Below are 17,986 nucleotides of genomic sequence, written 5' to 3' on the forward strand. Positions count from 1 at the left end.
TATTTTTTTCCCCCTTGGCTATATTCGGTAGGGCACACCGTAGCAAAACGTTTTGCAACAAAAACAAGCGTTTCTTTAACCCAGGTTGTCTCTCCATTTTTTTCTGTCCATTTTCTCCTGTTTGGTGTAAATACGACACAGCACTGGTGAACGTTGGGTGAAACAAGACTGGTTAGACAAGTGTTTGCACTTGCTATAGGCCTCTGTTGCTCATTCACACAGCCATCCCAGTGGAGACGGTGCTTAAATTAATGCAGAAAATTGCAAATCAAAACTTTCTACCACAGCGACTGTCATTTTTGCAAAGCCTATTTGATTCGGAGTTCGGACATTTAAAGTTTGTATTTGAACTATTTCTAAGATGCATACTTCCGTTTTTTCTGAACTCACTTCACTCGGGTGCAAGAGGGAGGCTTGCGCTACTGGTGCTGGCACATGCACAGATCAAGTACACAGCTGGAATGCTGATTAAGCCGTTAACATGCCCTAATAATTCCAAAGATTGCTCAGAAAACCAGGTTTTAATGGGCGTATGCTTACTTCGATTTTGACCGTACGCCCATTTAAGATAAACAGAGTAAAGTGTTTACATGACTAATGCCATACTCGGCCTACTGCCATAATCAGTTTAATATTGAATTATTAGTGTGCGTGTGCATGTAAACATACTCTGTGTGACACCCAAGTAGTTCAGCTCTGCCCCAGAGTTACACAGGGAAATGTTTTTGTTAAGGAGGGGACAAACTGTTCTGTTTATAACCTTTTTAGTGACAGGGGTTCAAGTTAAAACATTAGGAAAGACTGTAGTACAATGGACATTTCACAGACCAGTTCAATTGGCCTTTAATATTATTCAACTCTGTGCTTGATAATGCTCTCGTTGTATGAGGATGTATTTTATTAACCTACCTGCCCACGCCTGAGGCCTGCAGTTGTTTTAGAGTCAATGTTTTGTCTAAACACATTTATTGCTGAGTCATTTATTTTGATGTCAGATTGTAAGACAGTTAGTTCTGGCTACGCAATCTGATTGGCCGATTCCTCTTTCATGTTCCCTGTAGTCTACAGGGCCGCTATCCTCACAAGACAAGATGGCCGAACGTGAAAGGAGCACATGCCAGCTTCTGTTTACAATATCCTCCAAGGCTTTTAGTTTAATCCCTTCTCCTTCTCCCAAAGTACTGGCACGCACAGTTTATGGCTGAGAATTAATTTTTTATTTGCTTTCTGAATGTTTAACGTGTACTTTAAAAACGACCCTTCCCCGCTTTTATTTACAGTAGGCCAACGTCTTCATTGAACTGTTTTGTAGGCCACAGAGTTCGTGTAGGCATACATTCTCCACGTGACGCCCTTTAAAGAACCACACCGGATCGATTTCCTGCGGGGACTCACCCCTTCCCAGATAGAATAACAACATGAGTGGCATGGGGTCTGCCTGGCATTGTTGGGGCTGGGTTGCCATGGCAGAGCTAGTGTTTGTGTACATTGCACAGTCTGTCCACAAAGAGAATAAGTTGTGCTTGTCTTCTATTTTACTAGTGTTTGTGTTCAGGGTAGCCTAAATATAGGAAAAACACACATCCTCTACTCAGTGTGTGTGCATGTGGCCTACATATGTAGGATCTTAATTTGATCACCCTGTTGCAGGAGAACTTTCTCCGGGATGCTGGCCTTCTAGGCGGAGTTGTAAAGACTGGCCAATAAAAACTAAAGATTAAGATGGGCAAAAGAACACAGACACTGGACAGAGGAACTCTGCCTAGAAGGCCAGCATCCCGGAGTCGCCTCTTCACTGTTGACGTTGAGACTGGTGTTTTGCGGGTACTATTTAATGAAGCTGCCAGTTGAGGACTTGTGAGGCGTCGGTTTCTCAAAGTAGACTCTCTAATGTACTTGTCCTCTTGCTCAGTTGTGCACCGGGGCCTCCCACTCCTCTTTCTATTCTGGTTAGGGCCAGTTTGTGCTGTTTTATGAAGGGAGTAGGACACAGCGTTGGGAATAGCCTTCATTTGTCAGATAAGAATAGACTGACGAGTTTCAGAAGAAAGTTATTTGTTTCTGGCCATTTTGAGCCTGTAATCGAACCCACAAATGCTGATGTTCCAGATACTCAACTACTCTAAAGAAGGCCAGTTTTATTGCTTCTTTAATGAGGACAACAGTTTTGAGCTGTGCTAACATAATGGCAAAAGGGTTTTCTAATGATCAATTAGCCTTTTAAAATAATAAACTTGGATTAGCTAACACAACGTGCCATTGGAACACAGGAGTGATGGTTGCTGATAATGGGCCTCTGTAAGGCCTATGTAGATATTCCATTTAAAAAATCAGCTGTTTTCAGCTACAATAGTTATTTACACTTTATTTCTGATAAATGTTATGTTAAGTTAATGGACAAAAAATTTGCTTTTCTTTCAAGAACAAGGCAATTTCTAAGTGACCTCAAACTTTTGAACGGTACTATATATATTATATATTCTCTCTCATATATTTAATTGAAAAAAATTCTCCGTCCGGAGGAATGTGATCTGGGACTCTGTCTCATTAGGATAGTCATTAGTGAGGCTTGGCCTGGTGGATTAGGTGTTTGGCAGGCAGCTGATATCATCCTTGCTTTCACTGAGTTGTTCTCTCTCAAGCTTGACACCTTGACTTTTTCTCACGTCTCCCTACAACACACTGACCGTGTTGTGTGGGGTGCGTACATGCACGTGTGTTTTGTTGGGGGTACATTTCGAGGTGTAGGTGTTCAGCAGGTAATCCACTGTGCTGCAGAATTTCAAGCGATGGGGTTGGTTGAGAGTGCTGTTGTCAGGGAAACGTCGATGGAGCCAAACACTTTGCCAGGACCGTGTGCTGAATACGAAGCCGTGATGATGCTGCTTCTGTTTCAATGAACTCAGTCCCATCTTTAGCTCAGGGGGAATAGAGGAATCATCATCCAAACCAGACATTATTAGGAAGGGTGACGTTTCCTCTCAGTTGAATTCCATTCAAGGTTGTGTTTGATATGAGATTCTGTGTGCATGAGTTTACATACTCATAATGTAGTTTATATAGGCCTATTTGTTGTGGTTGTAGGAGAATTAGTTAGATGTAAAAGGATGGTAAAGTGTGATATTTTTCCTAATGGTAGGCTGATGGGACTAATGGGCTACTATTCCCGAATATTGGGATATGAGGTCTTTTTGGCATATGTTTTGTCTGAGCCTTACCAAGTACAAGGCCTAACGGTACATAACACGATGGGGGCGACGAAACAACGGAAGCCTCTACTTTTCAATGAAGGGAAGCGAAGTGGGCGGGGTGACCGTTGGGCGATTCGAGCCTGTGGTAACGTAAACGGGGGAGATCTAAATTGTGGAAAGCTGAACTTTATGCAAATACTCTGCGATGTCACGGTGCTATTGACCAATTTAAGCACATTATAGCTTCCAGCCCTACTGGATTGGCTGTTGATATTTAGCAGTACCTAGCTAGCACCCAAACGAGGGCGAGGCTGGCGAGGCAAAATACAAGTGCTAGTTAACAGGGCCGGTAACAGCGTTGGCAGGATTGTGGGTTGGCAGGACTTGTACAGTGTTTGTTTGCAGATCTCTGTTTCTGTTTACGTTTTGTCTTGTGGATCCTTTCATTACCAACCGCGCGTGTGTGTTTATTTATGTGAGAGATCAGGCGTCTGTGCCCACGCTGCCAGGAAGCTGGCATGGCCATAGCATGACCGTGAGTCATACCCACCACCACTGTGTGATACCAGTTTGCTCCTGACTCCTACTGGCACCATACTATCAGCTTGAGAATAAGGGTCTCTGTTTGTGTTACAGAGTGGTCTACCGTTAAGTATCCAAAGAAGAAGAAAAAAATGCTTCTTGTATGCCGGGTAGTGTGGTACTTGGTCTTCAATAATCCAGTGAGATTGTAAATGTATGGTTTGACTAGGTCATTGTATTCAACAGCTAGGCAATATGATTTGTTACAGTGGATTTTACTGGCCTACTTATCCTGACAATGTGTCCATAGTCCATCAATATGGATATTTGAATTGTCACATGGCACTTAGCAAGCTGCATTAAAAGACAATGCAGCTCAGCCTCGTTTAGCTATTGGTAATTCAATGCATGATTTAGATATTGTACCAAGATGCATAAATAACTCACTCCCAGTTGCGTGAAAAATATGTTATTGATTACATCAGCCACTTAAGTTGTGTGTTTTGTTTGGACTGCTGCAAATACCCATTAATTGAACAGTATGAACCTGGGCCTTCATCCTTAATCGTGTGAGCGTGCATGTGTGTGTGCATGCCAGACGACGCAATTCAAATGCCACTCTTGATCTTCGCTTACCCATGCAAGCATGTTGACTCTGAAGTCTTAACTATTCATGACATCTGAAATATATGCCGTGGGAGTAGCTTCTTCAAACCTTGAGCTGTAAGGCATGTACACTGAGTGTACAAAACATTAAGAAAACCTTGCTTGTATGAGTTGCCCTCAGACCAACCTTAATTCGGTGGTGCATGGACTCTACAAGGTGTCGAAGGCGTTCCACAGGTATGCTGGCCTATGTTGACTCCAATGCTTCCCATAGTTATCAAGTTGGCTGGAGGTCTTTTGGGTGGTGGACCATTCTTGATACACACGGGAAACTGTTGAGCGTGAAAAACCAGGCAGCGTTCAGTTCTTGACACAATCAAACCGGTTCGCCTGGCACCTACTACAATACCCTGTTCAAAGGCACAAATATTTTGTCTTTCCCATTCACACTCTGAATGGCACACACACATTCCATGTCTCAATTGTCTCAAGGCCAAAAAATCCTTCTTTAACCTGTCTTCTCTTCATCTACACTGATTTGAAGTAGATTTAACAAGTGCCATCAATAAGGGAGCATAGCTTTCACTTGGTCAGTCTATATCATGGAAAGAGCAGGTGTTCATAATGTTTTGTACATTCAGTGTATACCACTGTTACAGACCAGGGTTGTTTCTGTTTAAAAGCCTGATGTACTACTTTCTGAGTTGTGATCTGAAATGTCTGGAACAGCTTTGAGAGAGCCAGACCACTCTATGCATTCGCATTAAACACTAACAAGACAAGTTGTTTTCCAGTCACAAGTCCACTAACCACCACCAGACAAACACATTCTTTGTGCCATAAGAGCATTGATCTAGAACACATTTAATGGTGTGCTTTATTATACGGCAAAAAGTGTATTAAGACTGAAAGCTAGCTCTGACAGTTAACTGTGAGGTGTAACCATGGATACGGAGATTTAAATCTCTGCAGAAAGTAGTACCAACAGTGGCTTGTCTCCTCTGTCTGCTATAGTGCACTGCATAGCATACTAAGGACTCTGTTCAATCAAACTAACTCACTATCTGATGGTGAAGGGGTCCGGACGAACAACATTATTTTTGTGATATGAGAATGCACGGCCGGATTCATTTGGATGAGAACTTTGTTTACTGCGTGAAGCCAAAACTAAATAAACTTGACTGCATTTTCATTTGCACACACACATTCTCAGAGGAAGAATTGCTGCCTGTGGTTTTGCCCCCCTCTGAGCAAAGTAGATGGCCCAGGGAAAGAGCATGTTATGTGGGATGTATCTCAGCTCCTTTGTGCCTGAAGCCCAGTCCCACTCACTCTCTCCAGAATCGTTCCATGTCATTTCAGCAAGCCATGACGCCACCCATCTTCGATTGTTCTGAAATCTTTTCTGTAGTTAGAAACCGATAAGATAAGCATTCCTGTAACATTATTTTGTGAAATATAATTTGAACTCTGAAAAAAATGTAGCTAATAGATTGCACCCAAATTGTTCATTTTCATTTATGGATTCAGAAAGTATTCAATAAATATAGCAGCTATCATTTGATTTGGACAACATCTTCCTACCAGTGAGTAGTAATACATGAGGAATTCCCAAAAGATTCAGAATGCCACCAATGGACCCCCCCACACCCCATGCCAGTCCCACCACAACAACTAGTATCTGTTCTCCATGTCTGACAAGTAGTATGAAGCTGCGGTTTGGAGTATTGCTTCTTAATACTATAATGTATTCCTAGTGATTTTGGTAATGGTTATGTTCCGTCTCTTGCCTTAATTCCCATAATAGAGTGGGAAAGTACCAGGTTTTGCCCAGTAGATAGTGCTATTCCTGCTACCTACCTTTGTATCCAGTTTGCTGGTCTCGTGTTTATTAAATTGATCACAGTATTTTCTTTGAAAGTTTGGGTAGAAAACCATTAGCTCTAGCTCATGGTGATGACAAATTGTGTGGCCATCCTCACAAGTCAAGCCAGTCCTCCATGAAAGCAATTTAGTTTGTCCTTCTCTAGCAACCTAATGGTTCAACCCAACTCTCCTTTAATAGTCTAACAAATGGCAGCTCTCTGAGAGGGCTTATTCCTATGGTGCAATTCTCATGAATACTTTTCCTACAAGCCCACAACTTGGAGAAATGGGCTAGTGACGAAACTGCTGTGAGAACCCTAATAAAATAAAACAATTATAAACCATTGTGTGGCAGTCTTATGTTTTCCAATACAATTATTAGAAAACATCTCTATGGGTAGTATGATAAGTGACATTTACCATTAAACCCAATACCAGTGCCATTGTGTTGTTGGGACTTTCACCATTGTAGACCATTAGAGACCATAACATTTAAACCATTAGAACTGCTGTAGCCTAATGGTTTGCTTGTTCACCAGGAATGGTCTAGCTAATACACCACACACTCAAAGGGGCCGTTTCCTGGACAAAGATTAATCCTAGACTAAAAAGCATTTTCAACTGAGTTTTTCCATTGAGTTTGGCTGTTCTGTCTAGGCTTAATCTGTGTCCGGGAAACAGCCCCTCAATCCATTCTCAACCAATAGAAACTCATGATGCTGAAAAGCCCTTGGCTAAATAAATAAATGATCTCTCCAATACATTTTAATAGAAAGTTAGCAAAATTAGATAAGATCTTGATACCATAGAAAGGAAAATACCTGTCTATCTGTGGGAAAATCACCCTGATTTAACTCTTTAGTCATCACAGTTTACCTAGCGACCGGTTTTTTATTATTAAATGAGCAAAAAATATAATTTTATTTGGAATGGCAAACTAGACAAAATGAAAGGTCCTAGTTATATAATGAATATGAATTAGGAGGGCAGAAATTAAATATTAAAGCATTAGAAATTAAATATTAAAGCATTAGACCTCTCACTAAAGGCATCAGTCATACAAAAGTTATAGTTAAATCCAAAATGGTTCTCCAGTAAATTAGTAAGAATGTCTCACCCCATGTACAAGAATTGCCTTTTTCCCTTTATTCAGATTACAACCGCTCACTTTCGGTTATTTGAAAACGAAATCAGCTCCAAAATATCGTTATTTTTTAAACAAGCCATAGAAAGTTGATTGCAATTTCAGTTTAATCCACCTGAAAAGACAGAACAAGTAATACAACATATATTGTGGTTAAACTGAAATATACTAATTGATAAAAAACGTAGATTCTTTTTATAAAATGTAAAAAAAAATAAAAAAATCTCTCTATATATATATATATATATATATATATATATATATATATATATATATATATATATATATATATATAATCTTGGTAAATTATATCATAAATAGGACTGGTGGAGTTGTCACACATGCAGCTAACAAAGACATATGGAAATGTCTACTCAAAATTACAACCAACTAATTGCAGCATTACCGCAAAAATGTGCGGGGATAAGTAAGGAAATGGAAGGGGGAAAAGTAAGGAACTTGTCTGTCGGCCTTGCATTAAAGACCAAAATAGGTTCAAGAATATTGTGATAAATAAAAATATATACAAAGTTCATTTAAGGACCAAAAAAATGACAGCTGCACCACATAAATTGTAAAATAGTTGGGAAGAGATCTTCGATGTACCGATTACATGGCACAACGGCAACGGATTCAAAACTTCAAATTCTTCTATTTTAAATGATTCTACAAATTTCTTGCAACCAATAGAATGTTATATAAAGTTGAAGTCGGAAGTTTACATACACCTTAGCCAAATACATTTAAACTCAGTTTTTCACAATTCCTGACATTTAATCCTGGTAAAAATTCCCTGTTTTAGGTCAGTTAGGATCACCACTTTATTTTAAGAATGTGAAATGTCAGAATAATAGTAGAGAGAATGATTTATTTCAGCTTTTATTTCTTTCATCACATTCCCAGTGGGTCAGCAGTTACATACACTCAATTAGTATTTGGTAGCATTGCCTTTAAATTGTTTAACCTGGGTCAAATGTTTCAGGTAGCCTTCCACAAGCTTCCCACAATAAGTTGGGTGAATTTTGTCCCATTCCTCCTGACAGAGCTGGTGAAACTGAGTCAGGTTAGTAGGCCTCCTTGCTTGCACACACGGTTTTTTCAGTTCTGCCCACAAATGTTCTATAGGATTGCGGTCAGGGCTTGTGATGGCCACTCCAATACCTTGACTTTATTGTCCTTAAGCGATTTTGCCACAACTTTGGAAGTATGCTTGGGGTCATTGTCCATTTGGAAGACGCATTTGCGACCAAGCTTTAACTTCCTGACTGATGTCTTGAGATGTTGCTTCAATATATCCACATCATTTTCCTGCCTCATGATGCCATCTACTTTGTGAAGTGCATCAGTCCCTCCTGCAGCAAAGCACCCCCACAACATGATGCTGCCACCCCGTGCTTCACGGTTGGGATGGTGTTCTTCGGCTTGCAAGCCTCCCCCTTATTCCTCCAAACATAACGAGGGGCATTATGGCCAAACAGTTCTATTTTTGTTTCATCAGACCAGAGGACATTTCTCCAAAAAGTATGATATTTGTCCCCATGTGCAGTTACAAACCGTAGTCTGTCTTATTTATGGCAGTTTTGGAGCAGTGGCTTCTTCCTTGCTGAGCTGCCTTTCAGATTATGTCGACATAGGACTCTTATTTACTGTGGATTTAGATACTTTTGTACCTGTTTCCTCCAGCATTTTCACAAGGCCCTTTGCTGTTGTTCTGGGATTGATTCGCTTTTTTCTCACCAAAGTATGTTCATCTCTAGGAGACAGAACGTGTCTCCTTCCTGAGCGGTATGACGGCTGCGTGGTCCCATGGTGTTTATACTTGCGTATTATTGTTTGTACAGATGAAAGTGGTACCTTCAGGCGTTTGGAAATTGCTCCCAAGGATGAACCAGACTTGTGGAGGTCTACAATTTTTTTTCTGAGGTCTTGGCTGATTTCTTTTGATTTTTCCATGATGTCAAGCAAAGAGGCACTGAGTTTGAAGGTAGGCCTTGAAATACGTCCACAGGTACACTTCCAATTGACTCAAATGATGTCAATTAGCTTATCAGAAGCTTCTAAAGCCATGACAACATTTTCTGGAATTTTCCAAGCTGTTTAAAGGCACAGTCAACTTAGTGTATGTAAACTTCTGACCCACTGGAATTGTGATACAGTGAATTATAAGTGAAATAATCTGTCTGTAAACAATTACTTGTGTCATGCACAAAGTAGATGTCCTAACCGACTTGCCAAAACTATAGTTTTAACAAGAAACCTAAGTGTATGTAAACTTCTGACTTCAACTGTATATGGGTAATGCAATCTTCCCAGCTCTGTAGAGTTTGCTGCGAGGAGGCAGAGTCATTAGATCATTTATTTTGGTACTGTCCAGATGTAGTTCGTTTTTGGTCACAGGTCCAGGAATGGCTGAAGAATTGCAACATTTACCTAGAGCTAACGCTGCAGATACATTAGCACTACTGGGTGATCTGAAACATCATAGTCAATTGATCAATAATATAATAATTATTTTAGCAAAAAGTTTTCTTTAATTTACAATCTGTAGAAACTCTTAGAATCGAAAGGTTCAGTACTTTTGTGAAGCATCACAGCACAGTTGAAAAATATATGGCAAATGGAAATCCAATATTGATGGTGTTAAGTGATAGATGGGAGGGGTTGAATGGAGCTGGTGGGACTAATAACAAGATGATAACAAATGTAAAACATACTGGGTCTGTAAAATGTATATATGTTCAGAGCTTTTGTGAAATAGCACAGTTACAAATATATGGCAAATAGAAATCAAACTGGATGGACATCAGAAATTGAGGAAGGTCAGGACTAAAAACAAACAAAATATAACTATTGTAAAACAGATTGTGTCTAAAATGTATGTAGTATGCATAAGGTTGGAAGTAGAAGCCTACATGTTATTGTTTATTAGTTTACTCTAATTGGGGGAGGGGTGGTAGTGTTTGCTGGGAGTAGTAAAGGAAAATATATTCTAAGAAGATGTGTATTTGTATGTGTGCGTATGTATATGTGTGTGTGTGTGTGTGACACACAGCGTTGTACGAGATCTTCAGTTTCTTGGCAAATTCTCGCATGGAATAGCCTTAATTTCTCAGAACAAGAATAGACTGATGAATTTCAGAAGAAAGTTCTTTGTTTCTGGCCATTTTGAGCCTGTAATCGAACCCACAAATGCTGATGCTCCAGATACTCAACTAGTCTAAAGAAGGCCAGTTTTATTGCTTCTTTAATTAGAACAACACTTTTCTGCTGTGCTAACATAATTGCAAAAGGGCTTTCTAATGATCAATTAGCCTTTAAAAATGATCAACTTGGATTAGCTAACACAACGATCTATTGGAACACAGGAGTGATGGTTGCTGATAATGGGACTCTGTACGCCTATGTAGATATTCCATTAAAAATCAGCCGTTTCCAGCTACAATAGTCATTTACAACATTAACAATGTCTACACTGTATTTCTGATCAATTTGATGTTATTTTAATGGACAAAAAAATTCTTTCAAAAACAAGGACATTTCTAAGTGACCCCGAACTATTGAACGGTAGTGGGGATTGGAAATGATGCAGGCAATTACATTGATGGAAGCGACAATAAATACATTTTTAAAAGTATTTATTTTTAAGAAATAACTCTTAGAGTGGTCAACCAATCCTAATCCAACCATTCCTTATCATGACCATAATGGTGAATTTATACTGGATATGTAGTTATTGGCATCCTCTGACTGGATAAAAATATAGTAGAAACAGTGCCATTTAGTGGGCAAAACATGGCTGTATACCAAAAAAGACTGTATAGTGATTGTTGGCGTGGGGGGGTCCGTGTGTGGCTTTTGACCATTGTTTTGTGTTCCTCATGTCTTACTCATTGTAAGGAAGAAATTGGGTCCACGTCGGACGTTGGGAACTCTATCTATTGAATATTATCGGAATCCTATAAAGCAAAATTGCCAATCTGGGTGCGATCAATTAGCTTAATTTCTCAGCAATGAAATTATATATATTTATAATTTTGCAGGAATGCTAATCTTACCTGTTCTTTAATGCAAAAACTGTTTCAGAAATCCTCCTTGTGCTTTTTGAGGTGGAATGCCCCTCCATTAAGCTAGCCAAAGAGCCAATGTGTTCACCCCCCCCCTCCGCCATTTGACCGCTCCAGGGAACTTTAGCATTTCCATTTACTTCTTTTACCCTGGAGAAACCAAACCACATCAGAAGGGGCGCCACCCCTCCCTCATTATTAAAGGCGTTTTTTATTGCCTTCCTTGTTTGTGGAAACCCTGAGTCATTCATCCTTGATCTTTCACTTAACATGAAACTGTGTTGTCTCGCTCTGGACCATTATGCAATCCTTTTGAGGGGTGAAATCCAACAGGGGTGCACCACTCAGGCTCTTGAGTAGTACTGGGAAATAACCGAGTAAATTCACTTAACTTGCGTCCATCTAAGGACTATGATGATGCATCATGGGTGAATACAACTTTATTTTAAAAATGATTGGCGTTTTCACCGGAACTTGAAAAAGTGACACTGTTTTTACTTAATAAATATTATAGTTTAATGTAAACTTTGACTTGTTACATTTTTATGATTTATGGACAAACTACAGCAACATATTTTGTTTTATTCAAATAAATTAGGTTTTTCTAAAGTACAATTGTATAGAATGACTCGAGTTTAGTCCGGACACATTTCTGTAAAAAGAATTAACGGTGAAAAAGTACAACATTCTGTCAAAAATATATATATTTTCAAACAAGACACTTTGCCAAAAACTAGACTTCTTAGTCTTCAGAGTGATAGTTTATTTTTGCAAATGCATTATGGTTTTGTAACTACATTTTAAAGTTTAAAGCTAGTTTAATGAGAATCAAATAACCCTAATTCTATCCCTAAACCTAAACTTCACCCTTATGCCTAAAATAGCCTTTTCTTTGTGGGGACCGCCAAAATGTCCGCACTTGTCAGAATTTTCCTTGTCCCCACAAGGATAGTAAAATCAAACAAACACACAAACACCGACTTCATGGCATCCCACCTACCACGGCTGTTTGAGTTTAAACATACCCTTTCACTTACTGTAGACCGTATGTGGTTCATTATTGCTTCTGTCCAAATATGTATAGTTGTGAATGCACAAGTGCAAAACTCAGTACTACTTGTCCCTGTCCTTTCCTTGTACAGACAGGACACAATACCCATGTAGCTTAGTGCATGACATTTACTTGGAACAAACAGGGCACAGTTTGGGTCACCTTTCTGACATGGTGAGAGAGTGTTATGTATTTTTATGGAAGCAACTGCAGGGGTACAAATGTACAGTAGTCTGTAACCTAGGTGACAGCGCTGTTGTGAGGTCCCAGTCTTTACATAGGGCTGGCACAACTATTGTATAATCGTGTAACTGACAATTATGGACAATAACAGTGAACTTTAAGAAAATGATCGCCATCGTCTTAATACATTTATTTTAGGTGAGAGAGGGATTCAACTGTATATTCAAGTAGATATAGTTTACCTAATTGGAGTTCCCGTGTGGCTCAGTTGGTAGAGCATGGTGTTTGCAACGCCAGGGTTGTGGGTTCGATTCCCACGGGGGACCAGTACGGGAAAAAAAATAAATGTATGCATTCACTACTGTAAGTCGCTCTGGATAAGAGCGTCTGCTAAATGACTAAAATGTAATGTAAAGTGAGTTTGTGGTGGTTAGAGTTGGTAATAATTTTACGAGCAGAACAGCGTGGTCGGGAGAATAAGCTTAATTTCAAAAGTTCGAAGCGTTAAGATCATTAACAATTTTTTAAATAGGGGTGTCAACAAGGCTGTGTTGTATTTATTAGGTGCACTACATGGCCAAAAATATGTTGTCGAACATCTCATTCCAAAATCATGGGCATTAATATGGAGTTGGTACCCCCCCTTTGCTGCTATAACAGCCTCCACTCTTCTGGGAAGGCTTTCCACTAGATGTTGGAACATTGCTGCGGGGACTTGCTTCCATTCAGCCACAAAAGCATTACTGAGGTCGGGCACTGATGTTGCGCGATTAGGCCTGGCTCGCAGTCGGCGTTCCAATTCATTCCAAAAGTGTTCGATGGGGTTGAGGTCAAGGCTCTGTGCAGACCAGTCAAGTTCTTCCACACCGATCTCGACAAACCATTTCTGTATGGACCTCGCTTTGTGCACAGGGGCATTGCCATGGTGAAACAGGAAAGGGCCTTTCCCAAACTGTTGTCACAAAGTTGGAAGCACAGAATTGTTTAGAATGTCATTGTATGCTGTAGTGTTAAGATTTCACTTCACTGGAACGAAGGGGTCTAGCCCGAACCCAGAATCGTCTGTCGGACTGCCAGATGGTGTAGCATGATTCATCACTCCAGAGAAGGCGTTTCCAGAGTGCAATGGCAGCAAGCTTTACACCACTCCAGCCGACTCTTGGCATTGCGCATGGTCCTTTTAGGCTTGTGTGCGGCTGCTTGGCCATGGAAACCCATTTCATGAAGCTCCTGACGAGCAGTTCTTGTTTGAAACTCGGTAGTGAGTGTTGCAACCGCGGACAGATGATTTTTATGCGCTTCAGCACTCTGCGGTCCCTTTCTGTGAGCTTGTGTGGCCTACCACTTCGGGGCTGAGCTGTGTTGCTCCTAGACGTTTCCACTTCACAATAACAGCACTTACAGTTGTCCTGGGCAGCTCATTTGACGAACTGACTTGTTGGGAAGGTGGCATCCTATGACGGTGCAATGTTGAAAGTCACTGAGCTCTTCAGTAAGGCCATTCTACTGTGAATGGTTGTCTATGGAGATTGCATGGTTGTGTGCTCGATTTAATACACCTGTCAGCAACAAGTGTGACTAAAATAGCCAAATCCACTAATTTGAAGGGGTGTCCACATGCTTTTGGCCATGTAGTGTATGTCTGAGCAAATTTTCGAAGGTGCATTATGATAGATACACTACAAGCTCAAAACATTTTTCTACAAAAATTACGACTATGACAATCCCCATGTCCATTTGCGTGACAGTGTATCGTTTCCCAAAAATCCAGAATCGTCATAGCCCATACTTGACGCTGAGAGTTGTATGAAGAAGTGGGTCAAGTTGTTGTGACCACAATAGGTTATGTTACGATTATGGCAAGAAACGTTGGAGAGGGAGAGAGCAACAAAACGGATACACAGCCAGGAGACAGCAAGAATAATTTGCGGTCTTCTGGCTGTGTATCCGTTTTGTTGCTCTCTCCCTCTCCAATGTTTCTTTGATCAACAACAATGAACAAAAATATAAACGCAACATATAAAGTGTTTCATGAGATGAAAAAAAAAATAAAATCCCAACATTTTCTATACCTTATTTCTTGCTATAAATAATGGCACAAATTTGTTTACATACCTATTAGTGAGCGTTTCTCCTTTGCCAAGATAATCCATCCACCTGACAGGTGTAGCATATCAAGAAGCTGATTAAACGGCATGGTCATTACACAGGTGCACCCTGTGCTGGGGCATTACAAGGCCACTTTAAAATGTGCAGTTTTGTCACAACACAATGCCACAAATGTCTCATGTCTTGAGGGTGACTGTAGGAATGATTACCTGGGCCTGGCTCCCCAATGGGTGGGCATATTTTCCTACATGAACTGTAACTCAGTAAAATCTTTGAAATTGTTGCATGTTGCTTTTATATTTTTGTTCAGTATACAATGCAAACTTGAGTCGGACATTCAAATTGGTTCCAGATTATGAAGCCATTTTTTGGGGGCTTACATTCAGGTTTGACACTCGATACTCTAAATGTGATGGTTTTGGTGTGTTTCTGCGTTGAGTATGGTGATATTTATCAGTACTTCCGTGTGCTTCTTCATGCCATTGGTTTTTCCTGTATTGTACTCGATAGCATCTCCTCATCAAACTACACGTGAAACACCAGATAACATCTGACCAATTAAGTGTCAAGGATTAGGTCACAGTGCCGTGCTAAAAGTCTCTGAGACCGAGATTATTAAACACTGTTATGAAGTGGGCTAAATTAAGTCCAGAGCCTGCCTGGTGCTCCTCCTTCAGTTCAGAGGGGCCACGTTTCTCTCCTGCTCCTGCCCCATGCTGCAGCTGACTCACGACTGGAAAATGTCACTTCCTGCATGATTTTCCACCGCTCTTTGAAGAGAATGGGATGTTTGCTTTTTTAGCTTTTCTTTCTTCTTAGACAGCCGTTTGCTTCTTTTTGCCGTATCCTCCTCCCAAAGCCCAGTGTTTTTCTTGGACGTCTGAATAACCGCTTTTTGCACCGTAAAGTAGTTATCCTAACTGTATAAATCAAAATGGTCAGTGTTTAGAGGTCCCCCACTCTCCCACAAGCAAGGTAACCTGGGACTTACGCTGCCATGTTATTTGAGACTACCGTTGACAGTATTTATGCCTGTGCTTATTGTGCACAGTAAATGGCTTGTTCAAGGTATATGTTGAGGGATTTGAGTAATTTACAGACTATAATAAGTTATTAGTTATAATATCTACCAGCAGAAGAAACAAGCTGTGATAGTTTCCAACCCCTCTCACTGAGAGCAGAGGATTCGCGCCCCATTAGCTGTTAGACTAATTGCATCTAATTACTACCTCTATGCCATAGTGCTCGTTATGGCTAATTGATGAATCATTCTACTTCTTCTACAGCAGGAAATCGAAGCATCTGATTAATCCTCGCCCAGCTTTAGCATATGGTCGTCTTGAATCTCGGGAAGGAAGCGTTTTTATATCCCAAGTGAATAGAATAACAGGACCCCATGCTCTCGTTTTCCAGAGAACGTTTTGTAACACTCGTGTCATCTTGATTTATGCTTACAATGGTGTTTTGGTGCATTCCGCTCGGCTCTGCCGCTCTCCTCTGCCTCTCCCTAGTCACCGACGCTCCTAACTCTCTCCATGTCCCTTAGTATGGGACTGGGAAGTGATATACAGTGACAGGAGTGTTTGTGAATAAGTCGCGTCGTTTCACAAGACCCCTGTCATTCCTTAGTACTTTATGGTGGGATGCTGTTTAGACACGTATACGTATTCAGTCATTAGGGATTCCACATACACTGTTAGAATGTAAAGGACTGTCCCATGGTGCCTGTGTGATATAAGGAGCAGGTCATTCCCATGTGACTTGCTCTGTACCATTTTATAGACTACGACCTAGGCTACATTGCTCTTACAGGATAAGGCCCAAATTCGGCCCAAATTCCATAGACATATCCCTACGTTGATAACAAACAAAAAAACATTTTCCCATTCTCTGACCTCTATCCTCACTTTTTACCTTGCCCCACCTGTCTCTTCTCTCCCCAGGCACGACCAGCCATGATTGAGGACAAGGGCCACCGTGTGACCGACTACTTTGTGGTGGCCGGGCTGACGGACAAGTCCACGCCCCTGGAGCAGGACCTGTCGGAGACCAAGTCCAGCGGGCCCAAGGCGCCCATTACTGACCTGGCCGTCATCAACAAGTCAGCCGGCGAGACTGTTCCCGAGGGCTTCACCTGCATGGAGAGCACCTACAGTGGGCAGCAGGCCAACCTCAACCACGGCAGCCTTAAGAGCCACGAGCTGTTCCTCTGCTACAAGAGGGACCGCGACAAGCCCCCGCTCATCGACATCGGGTGAGTCCGTCTGTGTGCGCTTTGCTGTGAAACCCCCCCCCAAAAAAGGGTGTTTCACAATGGTATCATTAGGGTGAACTCTGAAACAGGTGCGCCATAGCCTCATAATCCCTTCCTCATCCCAATGAGACCAATTACCAGAATAGTCATCTCTAATAGAGCTGCAAAGTACATCTACCTTAATCCCTTTCTTTGAGAACGACACTGATAGGAGAGAAAATGGTAACGAAAATTGCCACTTGTCTATTATTGAGCTATTGTGGAATAACCCTCTGCAATGTAGGCCTATTGCTTGCTTATTATTTGTAGTGCTTTTGGGTTACAGTGAGGGGGAAAAAAGTATTTGATCTCCTGCTGATTTTGTACGTTTGCCCACATTTTAATGATAGGTTTATTTGAACAGTGAGAGACAGAATAACAACAAAAGAATCCAGAAAAATGCATGTTAAAAATGTTATAAATTGATTTGCATTTTAATGAGGGAAATAAGTATTTGACCCCCTCTCAATCAGAAAGATTTCTGGCTCCCAGGTGTCTTTTATACAGGTAACGAGCTGAGATTAGGAGCACACTCTTAAAGGGAGTGCTCCTAATCTCAGTTTGTTACCTGTATAAAAGACACCTGTCCACAGAAGCAATCAATCAATCAGATTCCAAACTCTCCACCATGGCCAAGACCAAAGAGCTCTCCAAGGATGTCAGGGACAAGATTGTAGACCTACACAAGGCTGGAATGGGCTACAAGACCATCACCAAGCAGCTTGGTGAGAAGGTGACAACAGTTGGTGTGATTATTCGCAAATGGAAGAAACACAAAAGAACTGTCAATCTCCCTCGGCCTGGGGCTCCATGCAAGATCTCACCTCGTGGAGTTGCAATGATCATGAGAACGGTGAGGAATCAGCCCAGAACTACACGGGAGGATCTTGTCAATGATCTCAAGGCAGCTGGGACCATAGTCACCAAGAAAACAATTGGTAACACACTACGCCGTGA

At 41.0% G+C, this 17,986-nt stretch overlaps 1 protein-coding gene across 3 annotated transcripts in view; it reads left to right on the forward strand.

The window, feature by feature from the left end:
* The window catches only part of LOC106577584 (DENN domain-containing protein 4C), an 80,609-nt gene that overhangs the window by 15,504 nt on the left and 47,119 nt on the right, over positions 1 to 17,986 (forward strand). For all 3 annotated transcript variants that reach the window (XM_014155754.2, XM_045701340.1, XM_014155755.2), the window contains exon 2: positions 16,680 to 16,990. In XM_014155754.2, coding sequence (XP_014011229.1) covers positions 16,692 to 16,990 — 299 coding nt within the window. In that variant the 5' untranslated portion in view covers positions 16,680 to 16,691. The remainder of the gene's footprint in view (positions 1 to 16,679; positions 16,991 to 17,986) is intronic.

This window comes from Salmo salar, chromosome ssa18, assembly GCF_905237065.1.
Source record: "Salmo salar chromosome ssa18, Ssal_v3.1, whole genome shotgun sequence".
In the NCBI taxonomy this organism is placed as follows: domain Eukaryota; kingdom Metazoa; phylum Chordata; class Actinopteri; order Salmoniformes; family Salmonidae; genus Salmo; species Salmo salar.